This window comes from Larimichthys crocea, chromosome VI (assembly GCF_000972845.2).
Source record: "Larimichthys crocea isolate SSNF chromosome VI, L_crocea_2.0, whole genome shotgun sequence".
Classification (NCBI taxonomy): domain Eukaryota; kingdom Metazoa; phylum Chordata; class Actinopteri; family Sciaenidae; genus Larimichthys; species Larimichthys crocea.
The window spans coordinates 7,018,577-7,046,373 of NC_040016.1; the positions used below are offsets into that span (position 1 = coordinate 7,018,577).

The window sequence follows — 27,797 nt, forward strand, 5'->3', positions numbered from 1 at the left end:
TACAGCAGTGGAACTGCACCGGCTCTGATGCTTGTGCTGATTTCAGTGTGTTAGGACAATGTTAATCTATGTGAGTGTTTTCTCTCCCCTCTGCCTGATCTGAGTACACCTCAGCAACACCTTTTAGCCGAGGAAACTCTTGTTGGAAGGGTGTCCGCTTCTTGGACAGAAACACCCTCAGGTGAAACTGGGACCTAGCAGCACTGGGGGTTTTAAGATGTCTTTTGAGAGTGGGATGAACCAAAGTGCAGATTGTTAAGATTTTCTTTTTTCTTCCTGTCACGAGCATATCTGACCCTGTTCTCTGCTTCCACTCCTTGTTTAGGAGGCAGCACATCTCTCTTCAAGGTAAGCAGCATTTCTTCCTCATCCTCCTGCCTAAGACAGCATCATCAGTTACTGGGGCTTTGCTGCATGCCAGGTTGTCACAGAGGCACCTAGCCTCATTACACACATCCTGTCTGAATGTGGAGGGGAAAAAAAAAAAAGCTCTGCAGTGAGAGAGAAAGATAGACTAAATGGCTCAGGGGTAATTAGAGCAGACAGTGTTAGCGTCTCTTTTTAATGCTGTCACAAATCTGCCATAGTGGAACTTTTACATCATGCCGGTAAGTCCTCAAGCCTGGTGCGTAGCCATCATGTAGTGCTGCAGTATAATGTTACATATCAAAAACAAACGTGTGTGTGTGTGTGTGTGTGTGTGAGGGAATTTCTTCACTTTGCAAAAACACTTGGCTGCTTGTAATCTATGTGTAGAAACTGATTCCAAGTGTGACATATGTGATTTTTAGCAGACATTTTCCTATACACCTTGTTTGTTTTACAGCGTGTAAGTCTTTAGGTGGATGATGAGAGTCAGCTCTCTGTTATACAGTAAAAGCTCTGGGGGAGTGTGTGCAAAGTCAAATCTGCTGAGCCAGCAAGAGTGAAGGGACCCTTCTGCAGAGCTCACTGTGTTTATAGGGATCTGTCGTCCCATTAGCTGTTAAACCGACAAATTTATTCCAAGTCCATTTCTTGAAATTTTAGTAAAATATTCTCTTTGCTGACTGTATTGGAAGGCGGTTGAATGTATAGCTCTCGCCAATGTGCTGTAAAATTTTGCGCATTACAGCCTCTGATGGACACTGATTACACTGTAGCTTGAAATTTGCATCCTTTTCTTGTCATTTAGGCTGCACGTTCTCATCACTAGGCCTCACAGACATCTCCCATGTGAATATTCCTGTTTTAGGGTTTTTTTTCCCTATCAGTAAAGAAATGTTTTATTTTCAGCCATAAATTTGGACGAATGATCTTTGTTGGTACTCTATGTTCTTTGGGGCTGATTATGATGCAGTAGTGTGAACAGATAAGGTGATGCAATAGGTTCTTTATTCCCCAGGGGTGTTATGAGTACATGACTGGGACACTCCTAAGTGTGCGTGCCAAATGAGGACTTCCTTTTGGCATCAGCAGAGGTGGATCAAGGGGTGTGTAGCTGCAGTATGCCTGTGGTTACACTCTCATACTGGCATACGTAGCCTTTCTGTCCCACAATGACTTGCCTTGGTGCATTTTGTGCTGCAATAAATGTTTAACGGTTTCAGAGTAACACGTCTTCTAATAGCAGATGCTCATACATGCACATATAAAGCTTGTGTTCATATATATATATATATATCAATGCACACTTTATATGTTAATATGTTTCCCTTCTATTACCTCTTTTATTCACTGTTTAAAGTGATATTGTACTATGACAAATATTCTAGAGAGATAATATCATTTTGCATCTAAAGTTTTGCTTTCTTGCTGATTTGGCTTTCAGCAGCACACTGAGAGAGGATTAATCATACTGCACAGTTTTGCAGCCGAGCCTGGTGTGTGGTGATGAAGTCAGCATTACATTTCTCAGATGAGGTGATGTTATAAGGTGTCCCGTTATGAAACTGCAGTACTTAGTTTCCATTATTAACATGCAAGCGAACACACTTCTTCTTTTTTTGCCATTCTTGTGGGGATATCCGTCTGTGGGTTGGTCTACCACTTTGGTCCAAACTCTCAACATCTATTGGATGGATTCTCAGACAGTCGTGGTACAGATAGGTACAGATAGGATGATAGGCCTAAGGATCTTCACACACGCTGGGACAATGATATTAATGATTGATACCAGAAGGTTTAACATGCTCCTTCCACATGTATACTGTATGTGAGGCTTAAGTGGCTTGGTAAGAGTGTAACCAGTGGACAGATTGATGAGTGTAGGAAATGTGAATCTCAGTAATGTTTCATTCAGGTTTTAGACTAGTTCTTGCAGTAATCAGGAGCCCTCCATTTGAGCTCCTCTAACTTTCTACATCGCAGCTTCTCCTGAGGAGAGGTGATCATGCCCGGAGGACTTCTGCTGCTTGATGGTTCATGAAATGGGATTCTGTGCTGCTGCCTATAATCCTGTCCTCACTAAATTGAGATCCTCTTTCACAGGCTGCCAGGTGCATAAATGTACATGAAGCACACTGTTATTGTTTTTCATTTATGCTCCACACACCATCCTCTTTGTGTACTGTAGGTATACGCAGTGATATCAGTTCACAAGACGACGGCATTTGATGATATTTTTTGTATTGAGGGACATTTTGACATCTAGCACAGACAGTGATGTCATGAGAGATGTTTTCTAGACTTTGAGAACTTCCCTTTGAAAGTTGCTGAACTGATGTCTTTGCTGGTGCTGCAGTGCAGTCAGTCAAATGCCGTCAGTACACTTCTCTGCCTGAGGATGTGTTACGATGGATTTGTTTTAAGGTTTGCCCTGAATACAAAAGAAAATGTGTGTCATCATATAGCTCAGGTATTGAACTTCTGGACCTTTTTCTTTTCTAACCCTAACTGCACTCAGACTGTGAGAAATACAATCAACAACCCAGGAGGCTTTTGTGACCAGTTTGTATATCCGAAAAGAAACAGATGTCAAGGCTAGACTTTCGTAGGCCCTGAGATAAGGGTAGCCAAGAAACAGCATGTCAAATCTGCAATACAGACTGGAGTAACAACAGAGGGAGATGGAGGACGTACACACACACAAGAAGCAATACAGATTGAAAGGGAAACAATCATTGCAGCTCCACTGAGAACTCAAGCTGCAACAATTAGTCAATGAATCAATCAGCAAGTTAAAACTGCAACCATCAACTGGTCACAGCTTCTCTAATGTGATGGTTTGTTGCATTTTCCCTGTGTTATGTCACTATAAACTGACATTTCAATAGGTCACATGTGAAACTGTAATGAGCTAAACGTTATAGAGAATAATCAGCAAACAAAAAGGCCCAATATCTGTTTTCTGAAGAGGAATCCAGAATGAAAGAATGAAGATAGAAGCTGGATTTGATTTAAAGCTGCTCTAATCAATGCTTCTATTAATCACGGTTCACATAACTACGAGTGACACCTCAGATGTCACACGTAGTGACAAACCCACAGAGGATTATCACTCTCTTGACTCAAACACTAAACGTGTTGGTTTTATGGCCTGCAACTTTACTGTTTTGGTTAACTCTCACTGCTGCTGCCATCGGCATCGTTTCCAGGCAGTGAAAGAGCTCTGAACGCCACCTGCTCATCACCAAATGACAGACATGAAGTTAATCTGGTGAGCACAGTGTGACTTTTGATCACATCATCACACAGTAGATAAATGTTTAAGTGTATTTCCACAATGGTGAAACACAGTAGATAAATGTTTAAGTGTATTTCCACAATGGTGAAAAAATACAACATTATATGATATTACCGTAGTCTGCTGCTTGCTTTATTTACGTCAAAGCCCATGATTATAACAACCACAGTTTCAGCCCAACCTCCGCCGTCTTGAGCAGAGCAGGATCAATACCTTTCAGCAGATCAATTTTGAGTGCTTCATGGGTGAATTAATATATTTAAGTACCAGATTGAGCAGCAATAGTCAGTAGCTCTGTTTGTGTGCTGGCTATATGTTGCACTACTATAAAGCTTAAAGCTAAAGCTGATGTCAGAAGAGGTAAAGGAACATTTTCACCTTTTCATGTAAGATAAACAGCGGGGTCAAGGGGTCATTTGCAGTGAAGAACCCACAGAGAATTACCACTTGAATATGCAGCTCCTTTGGGCTTTACACACCTTTTAGTGAGTTTCAGCTCGGCCTACAACTTTACAGCTTTGGTTAACTCTCATTGCTTTTGTAGTGTTGCTTTTGGCCACAGCAGGCAGCTGTTTTCAGTGAAAGAGCTCTAAAAAACCACTGTACACGTTAAGTTAGCAACTACCCGTTGGACATAGTTGTGCATTTAGCAGCTAAAAAGTCTGATATTTCTCCCAGGAGGTGGTAAAGACCAGACATATATCTAAAAGAGATTGGCTATTAGATCAGGTGGCCAGAAACACAACTCTAAATTAATGTTAACGTTGCTCTGTAAATGATGGCTGTGTCTGTGAATTAATATTGCACTTATAAAGGTGCAATGTGTACAATTTAAGGGGATTTATCGGCAAAATATGGCAAATTGAATATAATAATACATAATTATATACATAATTGCGTTTTCATCAGTGTATAATCACCTAAAAATGAGAATAGATGTGTGTTTGTTACCTTAGAATGAACCTTTTATATGGACAACATGAACAGGTCCTCTTCCAAGTTTCTACCGTAGCCCAGTATGAACAAACCAAACACTTGCCAAATGGATAGGTATAGATATAGATATAGATATAGATATAAGTTTCACAGCCAATGTAGACTCTCCTACATGCTTGCAAAGGGAGTGTGACGTGACAGTATTTAGTTGGCTTCATCCTCAATGCTAGATGTTGAAAAACAGCACAGAAATGAATAGAAAACACGATCAACTGAGCTAACAGAAAGCAGTATGAGATGATGAATGTTTGAATCAGTATGTAACCACTTAGATTATGATTGATTGAGAGTTACATTTTTACAAAATGACTGTTTTGATCAATGTTTTAATTCCACTGATTGTGATGAACACGTATTAATGTAATGATTAATCACGTCAAACAGAGAAGTGAAAGCATATGGAAGACAGAGCAGACAGATGGCTGGGAGAATAAGGGAAATACCTGAATTAAAATAGCATCGAAAGTTAAGTTTTTGTCCCAAAGTGCTGATCTAGCTAATAGTTGATCATGCCATGGTCACACAGTCATCCAGATATGTTGAAATCATGGTCACACAACCCTTAACCCAGAGAGAAAGAGTTGTTGTTAGGTAACAATAAGCTATGAGCTAGGGGGGTAGAAAAGAGTATATAAACAGGTGAACTGTGAGGGTAAAATCAGACAATCTCAAACCTCTAAGAAGACTAACATCTCTATGAGGGAGAAGAAGAAGAAGGGTACCAGTAGAACAGAGATTGAAGACGCTGCCCATAGCATAAAGATAAGATAGGATAGCTTGGAGTGATAATCAGACTAATCTTTGCCACTTTGAAGTCAGGACTGAACAGGCCTCCTGAGAAACAATAAAAGCATGCTAGTAACAGAGATACAGTAAGTCTCCCATTGGGACAGAAATGTATACAGTATACTGTAGTGCTGACTTTATGTTGAGGTCTTTTTAAAGCATGCAGAGCCATTTTAGTGTAGCCTGTGTATTCATAGTGCCCTCACATGGTCATTCTGGGTCCTGCACTCTTAGCTGACTGATGCAGAGGTTTAATAACCAAAATAACAACACCATTAAAGAAATATTGTTTCTATTTCTGAACTGATATTTGGAATCACGCAAAATGAAAGTAATTTATTGCTTACAGTAACAGAACAGAACAGGATTTTTCTGCCTTTTTGTGGCTTGATGCAGAGTGCAGACCTATTTTTCAGGATTTGCTGATGAAGGGCTTTCTTAATGATACCAATTTGTCTTCTCCTCTCCAGCACCAAACCCCTGACAGATTTAGAAATTTGCTGGAGCAGAAAATGGAAGATGCCAGGATTGACACATCTGGTTCTCTGCACTCATTGATGGCCTTTGGACTAGAGACTTTATTAATGCAGCCTTAAAAGTTTTTGCTTCCAAATACATCCACATCACTTCATGTGCGTTTTAATATGGCACAGAGGGTAGCATAAAAATGACTGCTCACTGTTTAATTAGCGAGCGTCTCAAATAAAATCTGATGTGGAATGGTTTCAAGGCCAGAGGAAAAGAAGGGGAAATGTAGTAAGTCTGTGCAGATGGATCAGATAATTACTTACTGAACTCGTGTCCCTTCTGGCTTCTCTTTACTCAGAACTGCTCGGCCATGTTGCCCCAGATCTATGCAATTGGGGAACACATCCTTCATCGGTGGGGACATGTATTCCCTCCCTCTCTGTCTCTAAATGTCGCTCTCTCTCCCTCCCTTCTGCTCAATGAATGCACCAGTATCACCAGTCGGCCAGGCTATTTTCAGCACCCAGAGAATGAAGAGTGTGTGTAGTGTGTGTGTAGATGTACATACGTATGTTTGTTTGTTGGTTTCAATCCTAATGATGTGTACAATTGATCTATACTTGTGTTTATGGTGCAGAGAAAGGACCAGAGGGAAGGAAGAAGACAGAAGATCTTAGATAGAAAAGTGTTTGATTGGTTCAATCTGAGAAACCTTGAGAGGAAAAGCTTTTCTCTGATCACAATAGAGCGAGTCATCAGTCCATTCATAGTAAACACAAACTGGAAGGACAGCCACCGTCACACTGTCAACTCCAGAGAGGCAGATTTGTCATATTTGTGGCGTGAATGACAGAATATTTGCAGTCAAATGACTGTAATGCGGTACAGTTGTTCATACGGTTGAGCTACTAGGTGAATTAATGTTCCAATTTTTGTCATAGGCGAACATAAAGACATCGTCACACCTTGTCTTTTTCTTTGATGACGTGACTGTTTCAGTTACATTTGTCATGAGCGCACAGAAATGTCTGAAGGCATTATAGTTGCATTTATGCTGATGTCTGTGAATGAACACACAGGGGAAATTTAGTAGAAAAGATGTTATGCAGTTAATCACTTTTGTTAGTTTTACCCCTGTGGTTGGAATTTTCCACTTGTTTTATGATGGAAGAACATAGTACTATAGTATAGAAATTCACAATGGACAAGCAGGGAGACGTTTGGTTTGATGATTAATTGTTCGAAAGATGTATGTTCCCCAAGTAGTGTCTTCAAGATTAATTTCATATTCATATTTTCATAAATAATTTAAAATGTAGATTTTAACGGGACCTCCCCCCTATGTGGACAACCCTTATTAAGCTGCCCAAGAGGGGGTTGTCAGCTGTTGTATCTCCCCTGGTCACTCTTAGCTCACTTTGCATGCTCTTTTCTCAGTTTAACATGATTCAGCAGCAATTTTTACACATCCATACCATCGATTTCCTGTAACCGCTTATCTTTATCAGGGTTGTGAGGCGGCTGGAGCCTATCCCAGCCAGCACTGGGAAAGAAGTGGGGTACACCCTAGACAAGTTGGCAGTTCATAACAGACACATCTATCTATACATTTGTTTACATTGCTTATATCGATCTAACTCGACTGTTAAAACGAGTTACTTTTCAGAATGCTTTGCTTAATTGGCAGATCATAGAAGCCACTGAATGACACGCCAGGAGAACAATTTAAATGTGACAGCAGGAAAAGCACAAGTGTAAATAATGAGAGTAATGATGGCTGAGGTTAATTTAGCTGCATCAATTTTCAGAGCCCTGGTGGCTCACTGTCACACTGTCATGGTTTACTGGGACAAACAAAGTCATTGTTATATAACACCAATGCTTTTTCTACTATGACAGGTAAAAATGTGTGCTGTGTATCCCTGTTCAAATTTGGGCACACACACTTCATTGTCAGTGTAACTGGGTCCACGAGTAACTTTGCTGTGTGCTTTTCTTTCTGCCACATCATTATTTATTTTCATAATACAGTTATTATTATTATTATTATTTTCCCAGTGAGGGGCATCACATTCTCACATCTTCCACATATCAGCTTTAATAGATATTTTACATATAGTAGAGATATTCTGACATACTGCAGGAAAAGCACAGGTGTAATGTGTAATGTATGATCATTATAATGACTGCATACTTTTTAATTCAGCCAGTCACGATGGCTCCCAGTCATACACGTGCTTTCACCTGTGTTGCCTGATTAGATGCCTTCTCAGGACTGCGTCTACAGACAGTGCTTGATTTAAGTTTCTATCTCCTTACTGTCACTCTTGTTGCGACTGTTAGGGTGGGACAAATGAAACCTTCATCATTTTTATTAGAAAACGGAGCTTGTTGACAGCACAGCACATCCCAACTACAACCCGAACAGATGTCTGATCAGTCAGAATAAGTTACATCACCTCAAAATGAACCATCCACAATCGTATTAGTTCCACTTGTGCTTTTCCTGTTATGACAAATCGAAATGTTTGTTAGAAAAATAAAAACATCTAGTCCAGTTTCAGTGAAGCCATGTATAAAGGAATATAATTATGATAAATTATTGATTATTGATTTAATATACAACTTTAAGGGGTGCAATGGTGGTTTAGAGGTTTAAGGCTCTTATCAAGAACACCATCATGCCCAGAGTGAAAAGCTGCTGTCAACGCACAGGAGTTCTTCCGTGACAGCCATCAACACACTTCTTGGCCAATCCAAGCCAGTGTTTACAGGCACACATACACACATGGGCTGACACCGTCACCTTGTTGACCAACTGCTACTTCCATCCAAACACTGCAGCTGATGTACAGAGCCAACTCTGACCATATGGTGCTTTCTGTTTACTGTTGTTTACGCTGCAGTAATGATGGGCCAGAGTATGACCAGTGCTCTAAGTGTGCGTGTGTGACTGTGTAAGACATGCAGAGACAGAGATGGTAGGGAGACGGAAAGAATGTCAGGAGTAAAAGATAAAAGCAATGAGAAGAGGAAGAAGTGAGGCATGGCAGGAAATGGAGGAAGAGACTGAGCAGCTGACTGTTGGACTAACTGCCTCCTAGCTTCGTATTTCTCTGTTACACCCCTGCATTGCAGCACTCCCTGCAGGAGCTGAGAGGGTGCAGTCTTTTCCACATCCTCTCTGCTTTGCTGCCTCAGAGGAGACAAATCATTTTGCCCAAAACGTCCCAACACAGCTCAGCACGGATACACGTCAGCAGCAGCTGTTTTTTGCACATGTTTGTTATCTGGGGCTTTGATGGTTGTTGTGTTGCTGTTATTGACATCCCAACGCAGAACAGTCCTGAGGCCTGACTCATCCTTTCTAGACAGGGCAGCTAGCAGAGCGAGAGAGAAAGGGAGAGCTTTACTCATTCAGAGATGCTCTGAGGAAATGAGAGGGCCAGGGAAGGACTGGAGTATCCCACAATGCACTGGGAGTCCAAGTGAACCAATCCTACTGTACTACCACTGCTTCGGTTTATAATGCAGCTGCATTGTGACCTTGCACTAAACTCTGCCAGGCAACTAAGCTGCTGAGTCAGTCGTGAATTATCAAATCAGCTCAAGAACATTAGCTGATTACATCTAATGGCCACATCCAGAATAATGAAATATTATTTTTTCATTAATTTGTAAGATTACTTTTTTTTTTTTTAAAGGATTTGAAGAATTTAAACTTATTGTTTATGCTGCATTTCTTGTTAAACTTCAAGGCGGCTATTAAAATAAGGTTATATAACCTATACATTCATGAGCTATATGAACAAAAACGTATTAAAACATTTTAAATCCATTAAACACATCAGCATTGCAAGATTTTAAATAAGTTTTACATTTTGAAGGACAAAATTCATTTCCTGATTAAATATTGATGCTTTCTATTTTGTAATATATATATTTTATGTTGTTTTTTTAATTGTTTTATGTTAAAAACATGGTACAAAACCTAAATGCCACCCACATTTTTCTGAAGAGCTTTTGTGAAGCCCAGAATGTGGTGGCTCTGGCCGCCACCATCTTGGCAGTCCGTCCTCTTCTGGCTCCCCACTAATCCAAAAATGGGCAGAGATGTAGAGCGTGGTTTGTGCTGAGGAAGGCTGAATGAAGCCTGGGTGCTCAAGCAAGCCACCTGCAATGGCATCCAACTGTCAGTCAAAGCAGCCACGCTGTTAATTATGCATAACTTTAAGCCTTTATGTAATCTGAATGGTGAGTTATATAAAAATTCACCTTCAGTACAGTTGTCATGAACGGGGAAATTATCTAAAGAGATCAAAACTGTTTTTTGTACCAGGCTGTAAATATGTTTATTTCAGCTGTTAGGTTGGGCAATTTCACATGGGGGCTTATGGAGATTGACTTGTTTTGTAGTCAGGCTCAAGTGGCTGTTCAAGGAACTGCTTAATTTCACAGCCACAGAGGTTGGCGCTTGTTGAAGTGACACAAAGCCTCCTGTACACCCAGTGCTGAAACTTACAAGAGGTTTTCTGCTTTACATCGCTCTATGTGCATTAACAGAAATGGACTGAAATCTATTTTGCCAAAAAAATGTCATTCAGAATATTTGCTATTAAATACATCAGACATCTCTTGACTTTCTCTCTCTCTCTAGAATACTGCTATCCGGTTTGGCTCTCTTCCATTAACATTTTCACCATTCTTACTTTTCCCGTTTGCAATTTATTTCACAATGCAGTCTGGGTTTGTCGTGTCCTAAATCAGCTTTTGAGTGAATTAAGTCATTGTTGTTGCCAAATCTGCTCCTCTGACAATGCAGATTTACAGTGAGTGCTGCCACACTGAGCATTAAATGCCATTCTATAATTACTGACTGAAACTTTCCATTGAGACAGCACAATAGATCAGTGAGCAGGGATCGTGTCCTTTACCTCCTGAGCTACTCTGCTGTACTACAGCTGACCATAGCCTCTAAAGGTGGTCTCTAAAGATGCGGTTGATGGCCTAAGTAGTCATTCCACTTTTACGGCTTCCCGCTCTGCGTGTCATTCCTGGCTAACAAAATAAAAACATCTAGACATCAAGAAAGGTAAAATGTCTAGCTATGTCTAAAGGTAATAAAATCTCCCTTCCAGCACTCCATAATTTCACTTATTAACACAATTAACTTGAGTAAATCACTGAGAATGTGACACTGCAGCTACAAGATAACATACAATTGGTGTGGGCCTTAATTAGTGTTAGACTTGCTTGTAGTTTCTTACCTTCAGTTTCCACCTGTATGCAGTTTTCATGCTAGAGTTGCACGATACCCACGGTATACACGGTACTCCGCGGTTCGTACTATACTATAAATTCTACATGGTGGTACTACCATGGATTACGATACTACTGGTGCCAGTTTCCGCTACATAGTGGCCACCTCTACTTTAATCTCGGCTTCTCACTACATGCTACTCCCTTGTAAACAAACACACATGGCAACTACCGCAACCGAACTACACAGCTGCTACAAACAACAAGCTAAAGTTCTGTCTCGCGCACGGCTTACAGTCACAAATACGAGACAACACACTCATCATGGCAGAAGCACCGCGGCGTCGGCGTCAGTGGCACCACTAATTTTAACTCGTTGTTTCAAACTTGTTTCAGTCTAATTCTTACTTCACCAGTATTATGTTTATCATGCACCAAACAACATTATAAGTAACAAGTAATAAGTATAAGTATAAGTATAAGTAAGTATTTATAACTTGTACAAATTCATTGCAGTTCATAAAAATAATAATAATAATAATAATAACGATAATAATAAAAAAGCTGCAGTATCGCGATAATACCCAGAACCGTGATACTTTGTCTGGTATAGTATTGTGGTTAATCATTTTGGTATCGTGACAACTCTACTTCATGCTAAGCTAAGCTACAGTAAATGCCTCCAGGCTCTGGGTGGAAGAGACTTATTGTCAGTTTATATTCTTGTTAATAAAACTGCAGGGCAAAATATTAAAAAGCAGCAGAGAAGGAGGGACGATGCAGTGACAGCTGATACTTAAAGTCGATAAGAAACTATAAAAACGGACTACCTCATGTGGGCTGTTAGCTAGCGCCACAATTTATGTTTACGACCACCTCCACGTTATTATATATACTTTATGCTTTTTTTATTGCATCAGGTGAAACTCTCAGCAAGAAAGACAATTATTTTCCAAAATGTAAATGCATTTCTTCAAAGCACATCAAAGTTTCAGATGTGGTTTATGTTTTTTTTGTTTTTTTACTGTGACAGAAAGCTCCTTCAACTGAAAGCCAGCAACATTACCCTCCTATCTTCACCGTGCTGCTTTAGTTCTCCCTCTGTCTGCCTGTCATCCCTTTCACTCCCATGGTGTCTTCACCTTACTCACCTCAGTCTGTCAGAATTCACTCATTTCTAATTTGAGTTGTGTAGCTCGCAAGTCGATAGCAAGGTCACTCAACGCTCATGAAAATGCTTGGAGACTCTGATAAAAGAGAAAACCATTAAACACAGCCAAAAATGTATAATTAAGAAGCGAGTGAGATATCCAGTCTTAATGAAGCAAAAGTCCTTGGTGATCTTGAACAGATTTTGTTCAGAGTTGCAGCTATAAGTTATATTTGTGAGGAGAAGTCTTTGTCACTTTTATGTTTGGGGAAAAAAAATTGGAAGCATCATGTGTTCATAACTTTGCAGTATATTGTTAAAAAAGAAAAAAAGAGAAAAAGGGACTCTGTGATGCAGCAGTTTTGTGTGAGATCCCTGCCCCCCACTGGCAGAAGAAGCCCATTGCACTGTGAGTGAAGTGAGAGGAGCCACCTCACAGCGGCTCCTGACAGCTGCTAGCTGAACATGAGCACACAGAAAGGTATTTCCCCAAGGAGAGTGAGGAAGGGAAGAGGGTTTGATCAGCAAGCAGTGAATGCTGGAACTGAAAGGGGCTCAAATATGTGCAGAAGTAACACTTTCATGCGTTTGCTGATTTGAAACCAGTTTATCTTTTAGAATGATCATAACCACAGACTACGAGGGCATTGTCACATGCAAACCCTAATGCTTTTGTTTCTATGCGTGCAAACGTTTTTCGTTGACACGGCAGACGTTATGTGATGGAACGGTTTGAGTTCAACACCGTGGGCTGCATTTTTTGTTTGTGCTGTAATTGGAGAAGATGCTTTGCAATCTGCTCGCTTCTAATTATCATTGACAAGTCTCCTGAGGGATCAGTGAAAAGCAGACAAGTTGACCTAATCATTCTTGGTGTCAGTTTCTGAATGGCTTTAACAAGGAAGGGTCTCCTCGGAGGTGTATGTCACACTTCTGAGATCAGTTGTTGGGATCCGTTTAATTGCATGAGCTCAGTGAGATACCAATTGGAGCTGATGTGATGAAGTCAGCGCACCTTTAAGAGTTCAGTCAGCCATCCTACTACCCACCTTGCTTGTTCTCCATCTCTCGTCTGTGCAAACTGTGGCTTTATGCAAACACTCCCCCACCCTCTCCCTCACCCCAAAGCTTGTGAATATTGATCTTTTACAACTGCCCTCCTATGCTAGACCAAAGAGTGGCATGCTGCAATCATCTGTGTGAGCAGCATCACAAATGAGGCTGGGGAAAGAGAGAGAGAGAGAGAGAGACAGGGAGAGAGAGAGACACACACACATGCATGGAAAGAGGTAAAGAGGCTGTGTGCATGAGTACACTGAGGGAGAGACAGAGATGGAGTAGGGAGGTGTGTGATGGGAGGGTGGAAAATGGGGGAGATGGTGTGCATTGGAAGCGGAGGAGGAGGTGGAGGAGGAGGAGGAGGAGGAGGAGGAGGAGGAGGGTTGTAGTGCTGCAGTGGAGAGAAGTGAGAGGAGACTGCAGTCTCTGCTTATGGGAGAGATCGGACTATGTTACCACAGCTCTGAGGCACCGAAGCCCATACAGTTATTGATATTGGATGGGCCACCTCACAAAGGGGAACACTACATCTGACTGGTGAGTTTTGTTTCGTAGATCTTTATTTTTTTTAATTATTATTTTTTCCTTTAATGAAGCTGCAGTTATGATGTGACATGAATAAAATCAAAATGTACCACTAGCTATTTAGGATCTTCTCTGCATTTTTCAAACTAAGTGAGTCATGAAACTATTACACTGGAGGAGTGTTTTATCTGTACCTGTATATCGCCGTGAATCAGGATGTGTCCGAGCCTTTTTTTTTTTTTTTTTTTTTTTTTCTTTTGAGGCTGAGTGATGTTGGCCAGTGATGAGGTGCAGAAATCAGAGGCAGATAAGGACTGAGTGCTAATGGCACAGAGGTAAACACTAAGCTAAAACAAGCCGAACAGGGGCCAGCTATGGATGTGTGTTGGTGTATTTTGCATTCAGCCACAATCTTTGCTCATATGAATGCCAACTGAAGACATATGTTAAGTTATGAAAGTTGGTAGTTCCCGAGTTGGGTCAAAAATGCTCAAATTATCCAGAATTTTGTGTTTATCGCAGCTGCTGACATGTTTTATTAGAGGTGATGATTTCCTGAGTGATGAAACATAAGTGACTGTTATATTTTTGGGAGGGACCCCTGCTGCGGCTAAAACTTTAATTATAATCGTCATACATCATAGCAGAGTAGAGCAGTCGACATTCATAAGCATGTCCATTCCCACCGCTCAGACAATGACTTGACACTGGCCTTGAGCCAATTGGTTATTTGATTGGCTGGTCACCTCGACTATAGGCAGGTTGTGGGCAATTCTGGATAGCTGATAGACACTATCAGGATTGCTTAGCAACAATATTCTGCTGGCCCACAGCACACGGGCCTTTACACCGTACTGTATGTGCACACATTTGACCACAGATCCTACGTTACAACGAGACAAAGGGTGTGAGTCCGTGATAAAATACACATGTTGGGCTGCAATACTTATTGATCTGTGGCCTGTGAGTCAATGAAGATGAGGTTACATCATGATTGTGTTTGTCAGACGTTGACAGAGAGGTCTGATCTTTCCCTTTAATGTTATGATACTCACATGCACGGTGAGATTTTTTGACAAAAATGTCTCTACAGTTAAAAGAAATAAATTTAAAAAACTCACTGTATTATTCTTACTTGACACATAAAGATGTTTGTGTTTGTGTGAGTGTGTTTGTGTTTGCATCTGTGAAACCCTATACTCAGTTGTTGTCCTTGCTCATTTAAACAGTGGGTAGGAATTGTCTGTCTTTTAAACTGAGACAGATCATTTTCTTTTAGTGCTTTCAGAGGAAGATAAAAACAAAGATCCTCTGGGTAGCTCTGAACATTTGAGAGCTGTAATGATACACACACACACACACACAGTGCCACAGTCACACACTCAGGCACAGTGTTTTGTCCTTTTTTTATTTTATAGTTCCCTTTTCTCTTTTCATGCTGTATGCCTATGCTACCTCCACATGGCGCTTGCTTAAACAGTTGCAGCTGCGATATTTTTTCGATTCACGACCTTTCCTGCAAAACACTTTTCTCTCTTCACTCTTGCCCCTGAAGCAAAAAACAAACAAACATGGAGATGCTATAGCTGCAGAACAAGTAAATGGTTGCTAAGTTGCCAATTATTCTTTAACATAATGTTTGAGCTGGCAGTAGGCAGAAAAGCATGAAAGCAGCATCCAAATCACAGTAGATCTGAAAATAATACCAGCTTATCAGGCTAGTGACTCCCAAAAAATTATCATACTGCAGTAAAAAATATTCTTGCTGGTAGAATCGAAACCATTAAACTATTTTTGCTCTTATTACTGCCTGTTTTAAGTAATCTGATAAGTGACCGCAAAATGAAGGATTTCATTCCCTCTACACCAAATTAAAACACACTGATTCTAATGAAATCCAAAGCGAATTGATGCCACACTTGTCAAATGTGTCCAGTTATCTGCAACATATGTTTTTTTTCCTGTTTGGTGAAAAATAAAACACAGCATGCCTCATTTAGACCAGAACATCAACATGTTTGTGCAGTAAATGCTAATAGTATCCCGGTGCCACTCATAGTTAAGCCAGGAGAAAAAAAAGGTGAATAAATCATCTAATTCTCATTTGAGGCTGGGAAGTAAATTGATCTTTTCAGCTGTTTGCAGTGGATTGAATTTCCAAAGGATAAAAAAGGTGAACCATTGTGAAGGTGTCGCTTCATTCATTTTATTATTCTCTGATGGTGGTGACACCGAGATCAGCTGCAGCTTCATTATTTGTTTGTCAGCATTACAGTTTAGTTTATTCCTCTTAGGGCTAATGATTAATCTACAAATTAATTCCAAACCCTTAAAATATTTAATTTACAGTCAAAATAGGCAAAGAAAAGCTGAAAATCCTTATAAATGTGAAGCTGGAACCAGAAAATGTTTAAAATTTGTGTTTGTAAAATGACTTAAAAGATAAATCAACCCCTGATAAAATACATTTACCTGTCAGCTATTAAATCAAATTGAAGCATATTCTTTTTTTCATTTTTTGCACGCTTCAACTGCTTCTTCAACATTTCATTCACACACTCCATACCAGCTTATTCCTATTTACAGTCATGAATAAGTAACAACTGTCTATCCCAGAGCATGCACATTGTAGACGGCAGCAAGCAGGATTGAAACTCAAACACATCAAACATCAAACAGCCCAAAAAAATAAAAAAAATAAATCATTTTTCTTGCCTAAAGTTTGATAAGATGGATAACAGTCTCATGTCTGTAGGGAGAAGGGACAGGAGACGACCAAGGACACTCATGTTGTGAGGTGAGACAGTTAAAGGGGTAGTTTGACATTTTGAATCTGAATGAGAATATGAGAATAAAATGAGAATAAGGTGGGAAATATAAATTCGCTTCATGACAAAAGTTAAATCAGAAGATGGATACCAGTCTCGTGTCTGCAGGAGTCAGTTAGCTTGGCTTAACATAAAGACTGTAAAGGTGTTTGAAATATGAGCCAGGCTCTGTCCAGAAGTAACAATATCTGCCTACCAGCACCTCTACAGCTCACTAGTTGATACATCGATACATACATCTCATTAGTGTCATTTATATAAAAAACAACGACAACAAACAGGCTGTTAAATGTAGTTTGCTTTGGACAGAGCTATCCTAGAGTCTTTCCCCCTGTTTCCAGTTGTCAGACTTAGCTCAGCTGGCTGTCTTCTGACTTTAGTTTCATATTTAACAGACAGAAATGATGCCGTAAAGGTATCGACCATATCTACTATTCCCCTAACAACTGAGCCACCATCTACCTTGTTGTACCCGTTTAAGGGAGAACTCCTTTAAAGTAACACTGTGTCACTTCTCTACCATAAAATAACAGAAATAGAATCACGCTGAATTGTAATCAGGTGAATGTTGTCTCACACCATGTAACTCGCTTCGGTTACGATCATCTGCAAGAAGTACGTAACACTTCATGGCGCTAAGTCACACACCACCAGCTGTTTCACTTCATTTTGGTGAAACTGGATCATATGTAATGGAGGACAAATGTTTTTTTTCTGCTTTCACTCTGATACTCAACACTCAGTGATTTACAGAGTTTGTGAAGAAAACTGCTGCTCTCTTTGGGTCTCCTTCAGTTCTGGCAGATCACTGTGTTCAGATGGAGGGAGGTGGTGGTGGGGGTGTGGGGACACACTTTACTTTCTGCCCATCCTTCACACAGACAGTAAATTCTCACATCATCAGCATAATGGATGTGTTTAGTCCCAACTTTCACGGCTTTTATATCCTATGAGATTTTCTCAGTGGAGAATTTGCGATCATTCATGGGGACGATTTCTGTTTAAACCTTCACTAACGATGAACATCGTTGATTGTGATGACTCCCAGGCTGTATGTTTATACGCCCCTCCATCTTTCACACAGTTGAGGAGCTTCATTGCGGCTCTTGATCTCATCATCTCTCAAACAAATGGGAGCATATTTATCAATTAGCCACTTACTTAAGGAGCAGCAATACATCAGGAATGAGCGTACGCTTTTAAGTAGGACTCATTTTCTTTTTTCATCATTGGCTCATCTTTTTTGGTCAATTTTTTTGCATTTTTGCTTGAAGGAATAGTTTAGTGGTATTTGTGAAATATGTTTATTTGCTTAATTTCCAAGAGTTGGAGAAGATCACTCTCACCTCTTTTTAATTATGGAAATGAATTCGGGAGATGATTAATTTAGCATGAAGATTATAAACAGAAACAGCTAACCTCACTTTAAAGATGTGTTCACACAGTGAGTGAAGTTCATTTTCTCTTTACACTGTTCCAGTTTGACCCCTGGACTGTTTGTGCAGTCAGTGTGCCACCTGTCCAGACATTAGGTAACACAAAACGTTTCTTGTGCTCAAGTTAAAACATTTTTAACTCATGCAGACATATATCCACCCCAGTTTGCTGACTGAACACACCTGAAGGCTCACTAACAACTTAATGCTGTGTCTTCGGGTGTGGTTCGGAGGTAGAGTGGGTCGTCCACTAATCAGAAGATCGGCGGAAGTGTCCTTGGGCAAGATACTGAACCCCAAATTGCTCCCGAAGGCTGTGCCATCGGTGTGAATGTGTGCGAAGGGGTGAATGAGATACGTACTGTCAAACGCTTTGAGTGGTTGGAAGACTAGAAAGGTGCTATCTAAGTACAGTTCGTTTACCGTGTACCATCTTCATGGAGTCTTTCTGTCTTTGTGAGGTTGCCAGGTAACCAGTGCTATAGCCTGTAGATGATACACAGATGGATAAACTGCACGTAACTTATCTCTTTCACATTTTAGGTTGTTTGATGACGAAACAAATTTATTTGTGAGCTTTAAAAAGCTGGTAGACATATTCTTTCTCTCAGGAAAAAAACAGCTAGCTGTTTCCCCGTCTTTTTTCTTCTAGTATGTAACACTATGTTTAAGTTTAAATAATGACAATATGTTGTGTGTGTGTGTGTGGGTGTGTTTGAAGTTCAGTAAAATAAGGAGAAAGTATGTCCAAGAACTGAAAGTAAAATAATCCACACAGCGTCTAATCCACCCCTTTCTGTGTGTTCCTCAGGGACGCTGCATCTAGTCTTTAAGAATGAAGTTCAACCTGTTCAGAAGGCCACAGGCCGTGGCAGCCGCCGAGCCCACCGGTGCCACCACAATGACCATGGCTCCCACCCAGGGTGCCATCTCCACCTCCGCGCCGGAGATCTCTGGCTCTGGCAATAACACAGAGATCAGCAAGAATGACATGTTTGAGGAGATCAAGAGCAAATTCTTGAATGAAATTGATAAAATCCCATGTGAGTAATGTCACATTACAACCCCCACATTCTGCTGAGACAAAAATTACCTTTTTTTTGTGGGAAACACCAATGTAAATCTCAATTTTGTGTCTGTTTTTTGAAACTGGCAGTGCCTCCGTGGGCTCTGATTGCCATCGCTGTGGTGGCCGCCTTGCTCATGCTTACATGCTGCTTCTGCATAATCAAAAAATGCTGCTGCAAGAAGAAGAAGAACAAGAAAGGAAAGAAGGGAAAGGATGGCTTCAACATGAAGAACATGCAGGGTGGAGAGGTACGATGTTTTGTGCTACTTACATGCGTAACAGGATGTTATGGGTGATATTTTGCCTCTTCCTTTCAATAATAATTGATTATTCAAATGTTATTGTCCTTTATGCTATTTATTGCAGAGTTTTTATTCATTTAAAGATGTCTCTAGCTAACCAAATTTGATCTTTTACCAGCAGCTTTTATAGCCCAGGCTGTAGAGGACACAAGGAGAGCTCTCTTCCCCTCCATTTATTTGATGTTGTTGTGGTGATTGTTTAAATGTGTGACGTATTCCATTGTGGCCCATGGTGAAAAATGACACACTTTGCTACATGGTAGAGAAGAATAATGAGCACTATGAAGTGAAAAGAACAAAAAGCTGTTCTTTATAACTGAAGATAACAAATGAACTCCTGAGACCTGCAGAGATATTGGGAGATTTTGGAAGCAAAGCACAGTAAATCAGAGGAAGACTGTTGGTACCAATCAGCTAACATCACCATAGATTCCCCTGAGCGCCAGTTAATTAAAGCAATCAATTACTTGTGTCCACACCAGCCGAACACAAGCGCGTCATTTCTCATCATAACTGTGGTGGTGGTGGCGTTGACTGCCTCTCTTTTTGTAGTGTGTTTGGTGTCTTGTGAGTTGAATCTCTTCCTCTCTCTGCTCTCCTCCTTTTTTTTTCACGCTTTGTGTCTGTCTTGTGTGTGCCTCGTGTTTCTTGACTGTGGTGGACTCCTGCTCTACGGTAGGTGGATAGCTCACGTTGATGCCTCTGGCGGAGGGGGGTTTCATGGAATGAGAGTCGTAGCTTCCTTTGCTTATTTTTATTATTTTTTAAATTTTCTTTAGGCCCCCCCCCCCCCCCCACCACCTTTTTTATTTTTGTTATGACAGCTTGAGAATGTAACAATGGAAAGCTATGATGTTCTCCATAAACCCCCAGAGAGGAGAGTCTAACCATCTAACGCATTGTTCATGGGACAATGTAACAATAACTCACACCAATATGGAAAGTATTGGACTAAGAGATGTTATGCAAGACACTTTTTTAACACTATTAATCTATGCATGTGGTAAAGGGCATGGTTGGTTGTTTGGGAGACATGGAGACGGTGATGATAAAACTGCATGAAGAGCCAAACACTCGCAAATCTTTCCTTTTTGATTGTGACACTCGAGGAGGAGGTAGGATGTGGAGACACTGGATGGCCTGAAAAAACATGTCAAAGTCAAGGTCACCTTGGCTTTAATTTAACTACAATAATAACACTGCAGCAATAAGACTACATTATTCAAATAGCTGGCTGTGCCCTTTAATCCTGAACCATTTATTGTAATAATGGTGAGCTTTTTTTTTTTTCTGGTGCCACATAAATTTAGAAATGAGACGAGACATGCAGGTTACAAAAGTTTGGGATATATTATCTTGAGTAGGTTACTTGAAAGCCATTTCCTTGAACTGAATATTATGTCTTATTTGCCTGTTATCATTTGGCATTTGCTGTTGTGGGCTAATTCCTTAGGGGTTTTTAACACCTTTTTCCGAAGCCATTTGACAAACTAGAGTACCGGTAGTTGCTAATATCTGATTTCATTCGGAAACTGTTGCATTTGTTACCCCTCTTAGTGGAACTAAGCATGCAAAGCCTCCACTGACTCTGGCTGTCACTGTACTGCACAAGCATGTCGAAGGAATTGCCCAAAGATCCAAAAACTCAGAGGACAAGATGTGCAGAAAGAATAAACATGTATTTATGTGTTACCAATCAAGATTTCTCACTTTGTAAATGATAAATCTAAGGTTATTATCATCAGGTGCTGTACAGGTAAGCAGTAACCAAAACATGTATCTCCCACGTAAAAAAAAAAAAAAAAAAACTCCTGGAGCTCCAGTGTCTGTGGCATGCTGGCTGTTGTGGGGAGCCCTGTATTCTGATCCCTAATGCCCTGACCTTTAACACCATGTCTTGTCTTGTTACGTTCACACCACAGAAACACCAGGACGATGACGATGACGAGGGAGAGACTGGACTGACGGAGGAAGAGAAAGAGGAAGAGGAGAAAGAACAAGAGAAACTGGGGAAGCTGCAATATTCTATAGATTATGACTTTGAGAATACAAAGGTCTGTGCTCGCTTCTTATAAATACATGTTTTCATGCTTTAAAAGAAGTATTCGTATTTTTGAAGCATAATGAACAATTTCATACATGTAAAAAATATATTTCTTAGAGAATGTTGCACATTTTCCACTATTCTGATATATTATATCTCTTCTACAATACATTTTCCAATATTTGGAGAAAAAGATTGATACCACTATCGTGTTTATAGGCTGAAAATGAAGGTATGGCCAACAGCCAGGTATCTTATCTCAGCATAACGAAACATTTGGCCTGGCTCTGTCCAAGGCTAGCAAAAATCCACCTACCTGCACCTCTAAAGCTTAAAGCTTGAGATAATGTGTGAGCTTTAGAAGAGTTGGTAGTCAGATTTGTTTACCTTTGGATAGAGTCAGAGTAATTATTTCCCTCTTTGCCTTTATGTTAAGCTAAGCTACCTGGCTGTAGTTCCATTTTGCTATTGAGTAGTATTGACTTTGTCATCTAACTTTTGGAAAGAAAGCAAAAAAAGCCTATTTCCCCAAATGTTCAACTACTCCCTAATGGCCTGATCCTTGCAGATTTATAGTGAGCTTCTTTATTTATTTATTTATTTATTTTTTTGCAGAAAGGCTGAAAAAGACAGGAAATTTAAAAGGAAAGACTTTTACTTAATTTTTTGTTATAACTACCATGCTCTCAGCAGCACATGGGCACAGTCGCATAATTAAATTCTTGTTTAAATGACAGGAAAACTACTAAGTAAGTCAACATAAAACAGACCAGAGATTAGAATAAAGGTGCAAATACTTGTTTCTATTCTCTATGTCCCTAATATACTTACACTGAAACATATACACACATATATATATACTGTACAAAAAAAAATATTAAAGGGACAGAAAAAAAACAGTTTTCAGAAGTTATCACCCTCTGCCGAATGTGTGACATTGAAGAAAACCCTCTGATATTCAATTTGTCTTCCGTTGGGCGAGAAGTCTGTGGTGATTGATTGCCTGGCTTAAGTTGTCAGATGATGTTACATAACCAGTCTCTGCAGCAGTGACCCTGACACAAATAAACAATCTTATAAATGTTGGATTTTTTGGCTTGACAAAATTGTGTCTTTACTTCTCCTATCCCTTATATCATGCTCACATCTGCACACAGCTCACCGTGGGTATCCTTCAAGCTGCTGACCTCATGAGCATGGATTCAGGTGGTACCTCCGATCCATACGTTAAAGTCCTGCTCCTACCTGAGAAGAAGAAGAAGTATGACACCAAAGTCCATAAGAAAACACTGAACCCTGTCTTCAATGAGACATTCGTATTCAAGGTATGTCTTGTCAGTAGGTGTGTTGGTAAAATGTGTCGACTGTCGGAGAGTTTAGTGCAGCAGAGGTGTGCATCCTGCCTTAATATGAATTAATGCAGCTTTAAACACAAAGAGGCAGAATTCAAACATTTATGAATGATAGTGAGCAAGTCTGCATTTTTATATAAAATGAGCTGCACAAATAATCTGCTGCTGACTTGTCTCGTATAATGTGTGAATGTAATAGGACTGTGTCTTGTCAGGTTTCTCAGGATGTGTGTGTTCACTGGGTTGTGCAGTCTGCAGTACATGCTGCTCTTTCCTTTCCTGGCTAATAAAGCCCACAGAGACTGTACAAGCGGCTTAGGGTCACGCTGGAAGCTTTGCCTGTCTGCAAATTTGCAGCAGCAGAAAAACAAATCTAATTTAACAGAAGTGTTTTCTCCCACTTCATTGCATTACTTTTCTTTATTTGTTTATTTTTTCTATTGATTTCACATATCTTGATGGAATGTCTACAAAAGATTAATTGTCCTTACCATCATTTCAAAACATGTCAGTCAGCTGGATCCTGTTAATATCTTTCTTAGATATTCAAATCAGAGATTATCTGAGAAGAGAATTTGTATTTTTTTCCAACTTTGTTTTGTCTATTTCTTGTCAGCTTTTAAGTGTTTAATATCACCATTGGAATGAGGTATTGAGGTATGAAACAACCATGCATTGTTCCTGTCTGTCGATCAGGTGCCCTATGAGGAGCTCGGTGGAAAGACTCTGGTAATGTCGGTTTATGATTATGACCGATTTTCCAAACATGACGTCATTGGTGAGGTGAAGATTCCCATGAACACCATCGACCTCGGACGGCCGATTGAGGAGTGGCGGGATCTGGAGAGCGCCGATCAAGAGGAGGTGCTGTTAAGATACATAACTGATCGAGAATATATAGTTAAAAGAGATTTTTTTGTAAAAGTGTACATTAAAATTTTTTTAAAGTGATCAAAATCACAATTTTCTTATAGTCATATAAATATTTTGAAAACAATGCATAATATTACAGAAATCATCACGTCATCTCCTAAAAGCCTTGAGGTTCAAAATCATTCTTTATTCTCAAGAGCTTTTTGCTTCAGCCCATCATCATATCCTCAAACAAGCAATTCTGATGAAGTGAACTTGTGTGCTTGTCATTTTTGTCTCTTCCCTCTGTGCTGACCACTCAGCCGGAGAAACTCGGAGACATCTGCATCTCCCTCCGTTATGTCCCCACCGCTGGCAAACTTACCGTCTGCATTCTGGAGGCAAAGAACCTGAAGAAGATGGATGCCTGTGGATTATCTGGTAGAGAAATGCCAAAACCAGTTTTTAGTTACAAATACGTAGACAATTACAAGTACAACATAACCTCACAAAAATTGAGGATAAACCGGTATAGAAAAGAATCAGGAAATTGAAATGATGGACAGACATATCAGTATTTGATAAAAGGGATGTAAATATTGGGAAAATGAACAACATTACAAAACTTCCCATATTAATGCCCTTTTCAGATCCTTATGTAAAGATCCAGCTGCTGCAGGGGGGTAAGCGTCTGAAGAAAAAGAAGACTACAGTGAAGAAGAATACCCTGAACCCTTACTATAATGAATCCTTCAGTTTTGAAATCCCTCTGGAACAGATGCAGGTAAAGTACACGTCAAACCAAACTATTCCAGTAAGTTAATGATATATCTGTGAGTAAAACAATGTGTTGTTTCTCCACTTTGCAAGTAATTTATACTCATATTTTGATCAAATAACAACAATTTGTTGATGATCAATAACAGAAATGACACTCCTTCTCTTTTGGTCCCTTCTTAGAAAATCTTGGTAGCGGTCACAGTGTTTGATTATGACAAGATTGGTAAGAATGACGCCATTGGAAAGATCTTCGTGGGCAGTAAGGCGACTGGCCTAGGTCTGAAGCACTGGTCTGACATGCTGGCTAATCCTCGCCGTCCCATTGCCCAGTGGCATCCATTGCAGCCAGAGGAGGATATCGATGGTCAGCTGGCGTCCTTGGCTGCAAAGAAGTAACGTGCTCCACCAACCAGCTAACGCACTAACTCAGAAATCCAACCCCTATCCCTACTTTGCATGAAACCCATGACTTAACACATGACTACTTGTCATGAAACCTGCTCAGCAAAAAAGAGACATCTTAGAATATCCGCTCATTCATGGTTAAGTCGAAAAAACTCTTTTTAAGCATCACATTTCACACATTAGTGTATGCTGAGAAGAGTGGCATTGAGTTATCGGGTGACTGGTTCATGAAAGATCGACTTTTGGTCTTTCTTTCATTTGAAGAAACTTAGAAACTGATTCTTAGGGTGCTGACACTGAACGAAAGTCTTGGTGAAGACAATTCTGGAAATAAAGCTTTAGTTTAGTTTATAGCGCATGCTTTACTTACCTCCCCATTGCTCTGCATACACCATGCCCAGTATTGTATCTTGCTAATAAGTGTGCTATAACTTGCAATAGAAAGTACTGTAGTATTGGGTTATTTCCTGCATAGAGTCTGTTTAAGTCCATCAATGCAAAAAGATTTAATTGAGAATGAATGAGGCCAAGGTCACTGAACGCAGCAATCCATGTTCAAATATATTTTCAAGAGAAATCTACGTAAATGATTGCCTTTATTTTATGATCTCACATTTGAGAAGGAGGTACAGTACAGTATTATACAGTATGGCAGTGACACCGTTGTCTGATCTAAGTTGCTTGTTTTGTGTTGCCATGGAGGCACATCTATGCATTTAGGTTCAAAATACATTTCTGCATCTACAGACAGATCTAATATAGGACAGGAATATAAGGGTGCCTTTCCTGATGTGACACTTTGAGAAATACATTAAGGTTAATTGTTTTATTTCAAAGGAAAACTTTGACAGAGTGAATATTCAAAAGTCATCAGGGACTGAGAATGTGCCATTTGCAATCTGTCTTGAGCTGTGTTGACCACTTGGATGTAAAATCTTACTTATCTGTGGACAAAGTAAGGATACCAGAAGGCTTACCAATGATGTTCAAACCAATTATGACTATGCTTCTTTAAATTGCTTCCTGCAACAGTGCCATCTAAATCATTTTCTTTTGATATCCATTGAACAGATTATATGTCTTTCTTTGACAAATGTTGAACCAAACATACCTAGTGCACCTCTTCCTTTATTAGCTTCTGGTGAAACAACATGAGGATTTCTGTCAAAGACGAGATGTTTTTATAGAGAATCAGATTTGAAATGTGAGATGTAGCTGCACTTTTTAAGAGAACGTGAATTCAAGTACAAAATGCAGGTTTGTAAATCTCCACAGTGCTTCATGAGACATATAATACAATAAACATATCTGGGACCATTTGCTTGAACCGAACACAGCTGCAGAATCTAGCATGTATCATGCCTCACAGTATTTCATGTTGTTTGGATCGCCCACTCATCAGCCACACAAGCTTTGTAAACCTGGAGTGCTGCAACATGGTGATGTTACAACTTCATAACAGACATCCTGCTTTACTGTGATGTGCACAGGTACGGAGGCAAAAATATGCCATGAGGATTTGAATCGAAACCTAATTGTGAAGTTTAATCACTACTGAATACTTAATGCTGAAATTTTAATACCACTGAATTATACATGGAGAAATATTTAATCTTGATATTCATGTGGTGGATATGAAAATTCAGCAATAATCAATCAAGCCTGAACCAAATGATCAGACCTTTGTCATATAACAGTGAGTTTTAACCAGAGGTGTTTGTAACGCTGGGGTTACTGGTATGTTGAAAGACTGTGGAGTAGTGTAGCTATTATAAAAAAAGAGGGAGAGAGAGAGGAAGAGAGATAGAAAAACTATGATTTGATACAAAGAAAAATGAATAAATCCCCACACTGTGCATCTATGAGTAAAAAAAAACACCAGTAACAAAATAATGAATAGTAAGACAAGTAGTTTGTATAAGAAAATGACTGAAACGTGCAGCTTCTATTACTTCAAGTGATAATGACACTGATGAAACCAAACCTAATGAAAAAAAAAGAATATATTGAAACAGTATATACTTTAATATAACTAATACAATAAAAATAACAGCCAGTTTAAATGACCTAACCCTGAAGACTTATTGAGACAGATGAAACATAAAATTAATATTTTCAGTGGTATTTAAATGTCAACATTAAGTAGATTCAGTAGCGGTTGAATTTAATTTTTCAGAGTTAGGCGCTCCGTTGTGTATAAAATGAATTACAGCCTTTCTTTGCTTCAATAGGAGGCCATATTGTCACCAGAATTAAAATAATTCTGCAGGAGGGTGAACAGCAGCACACTGATTGGTCCATTCACAATACTACTTCTTCCTATTGTTAACATTATGCATCGCGCAAATTTGTTGACAGGCTACGGCATGTATTTACAAGATGATGTAAATAGTAGCATGTTTTAAAGAGGAACCATAATTATATTGTGTATGTGTGTTTGTGTTCTGTGTCATTTTTGATAATAAAACGGAGTAAAAAAGAGTATGCACTGACTGCAAAGTGTATGTATTTTTGCTGAATGGGACTGAATGTATGTCTGAATAATCTATGTTAAAGGTTCACAGGCTCCTTTAACGCCTTGAATTAAAGCAGGGTTGCTTTATGTATCATATGTAAAAATCCCACTTAGTTTGCCATAATGCTGCATGACCGTCTGGTTTTCTGTCATCGTTTGTATGTGTCCTCTGTGCTGAACTCAGTGTTACAGTAGCGTGTGCTACAAGTCATGTTCTGTCAATTATTGTTCATTCCTGCTTGCACTTGTTATACAGTGTGTCTCTTACCAGTAAACTGTATATATTTAAAAAAGAAAGAAAAAAAAA

At 39.6% G+C, this 27,797-nt stretch overlaps 1 protein-coding gene across 4 annotated transcripts; it reads left to right on the top strand.

Annotated features, from left to right (window-relative positions):
* On the top strand, window positions 1-27,797 carry syt2b (synaptotagmin IIb). Of its 4 annotated transcripts, none has more exons than XM_027279102.1 (10): window positions 1-181; window positions 326-348; window positions 18,983-19,214; window positions 19,328-19,488; window positions 21,465-21,596; window positions 22,744-22,911; window positions 23,635-23,802; window positions 24,114-24,231; window positions 24,441-24,574; window positions 24,751-27,797. In XM_027279102.1, the coding sequence occupies exons 3-10, from the start codon at window positions 19,007-19,009 to the stop codon at window positions 24,964-24,966; spliced, it is 1,305 nt and encodes a 434-aa protein (XP_027134903.1). In that variant the 5' UTR covers window positions 1-181; window positions 326-348; window positions 18,983-19,006; the 3' UTR covers window positions 24,967-27,797. The 4 variants fall into 4 exon arrangements, with proteins under 4 accessions (XP_027134903.1, XP_027134906.1, XP_027134905.1 ...); XM_027279105.1 differs by having other exon boundaries at window positions 21,474-21,596; XM_027279104.1 differs by lacking the exons at window positions 1-181; window positions 326-348 and adding an exon at window positions 454-608.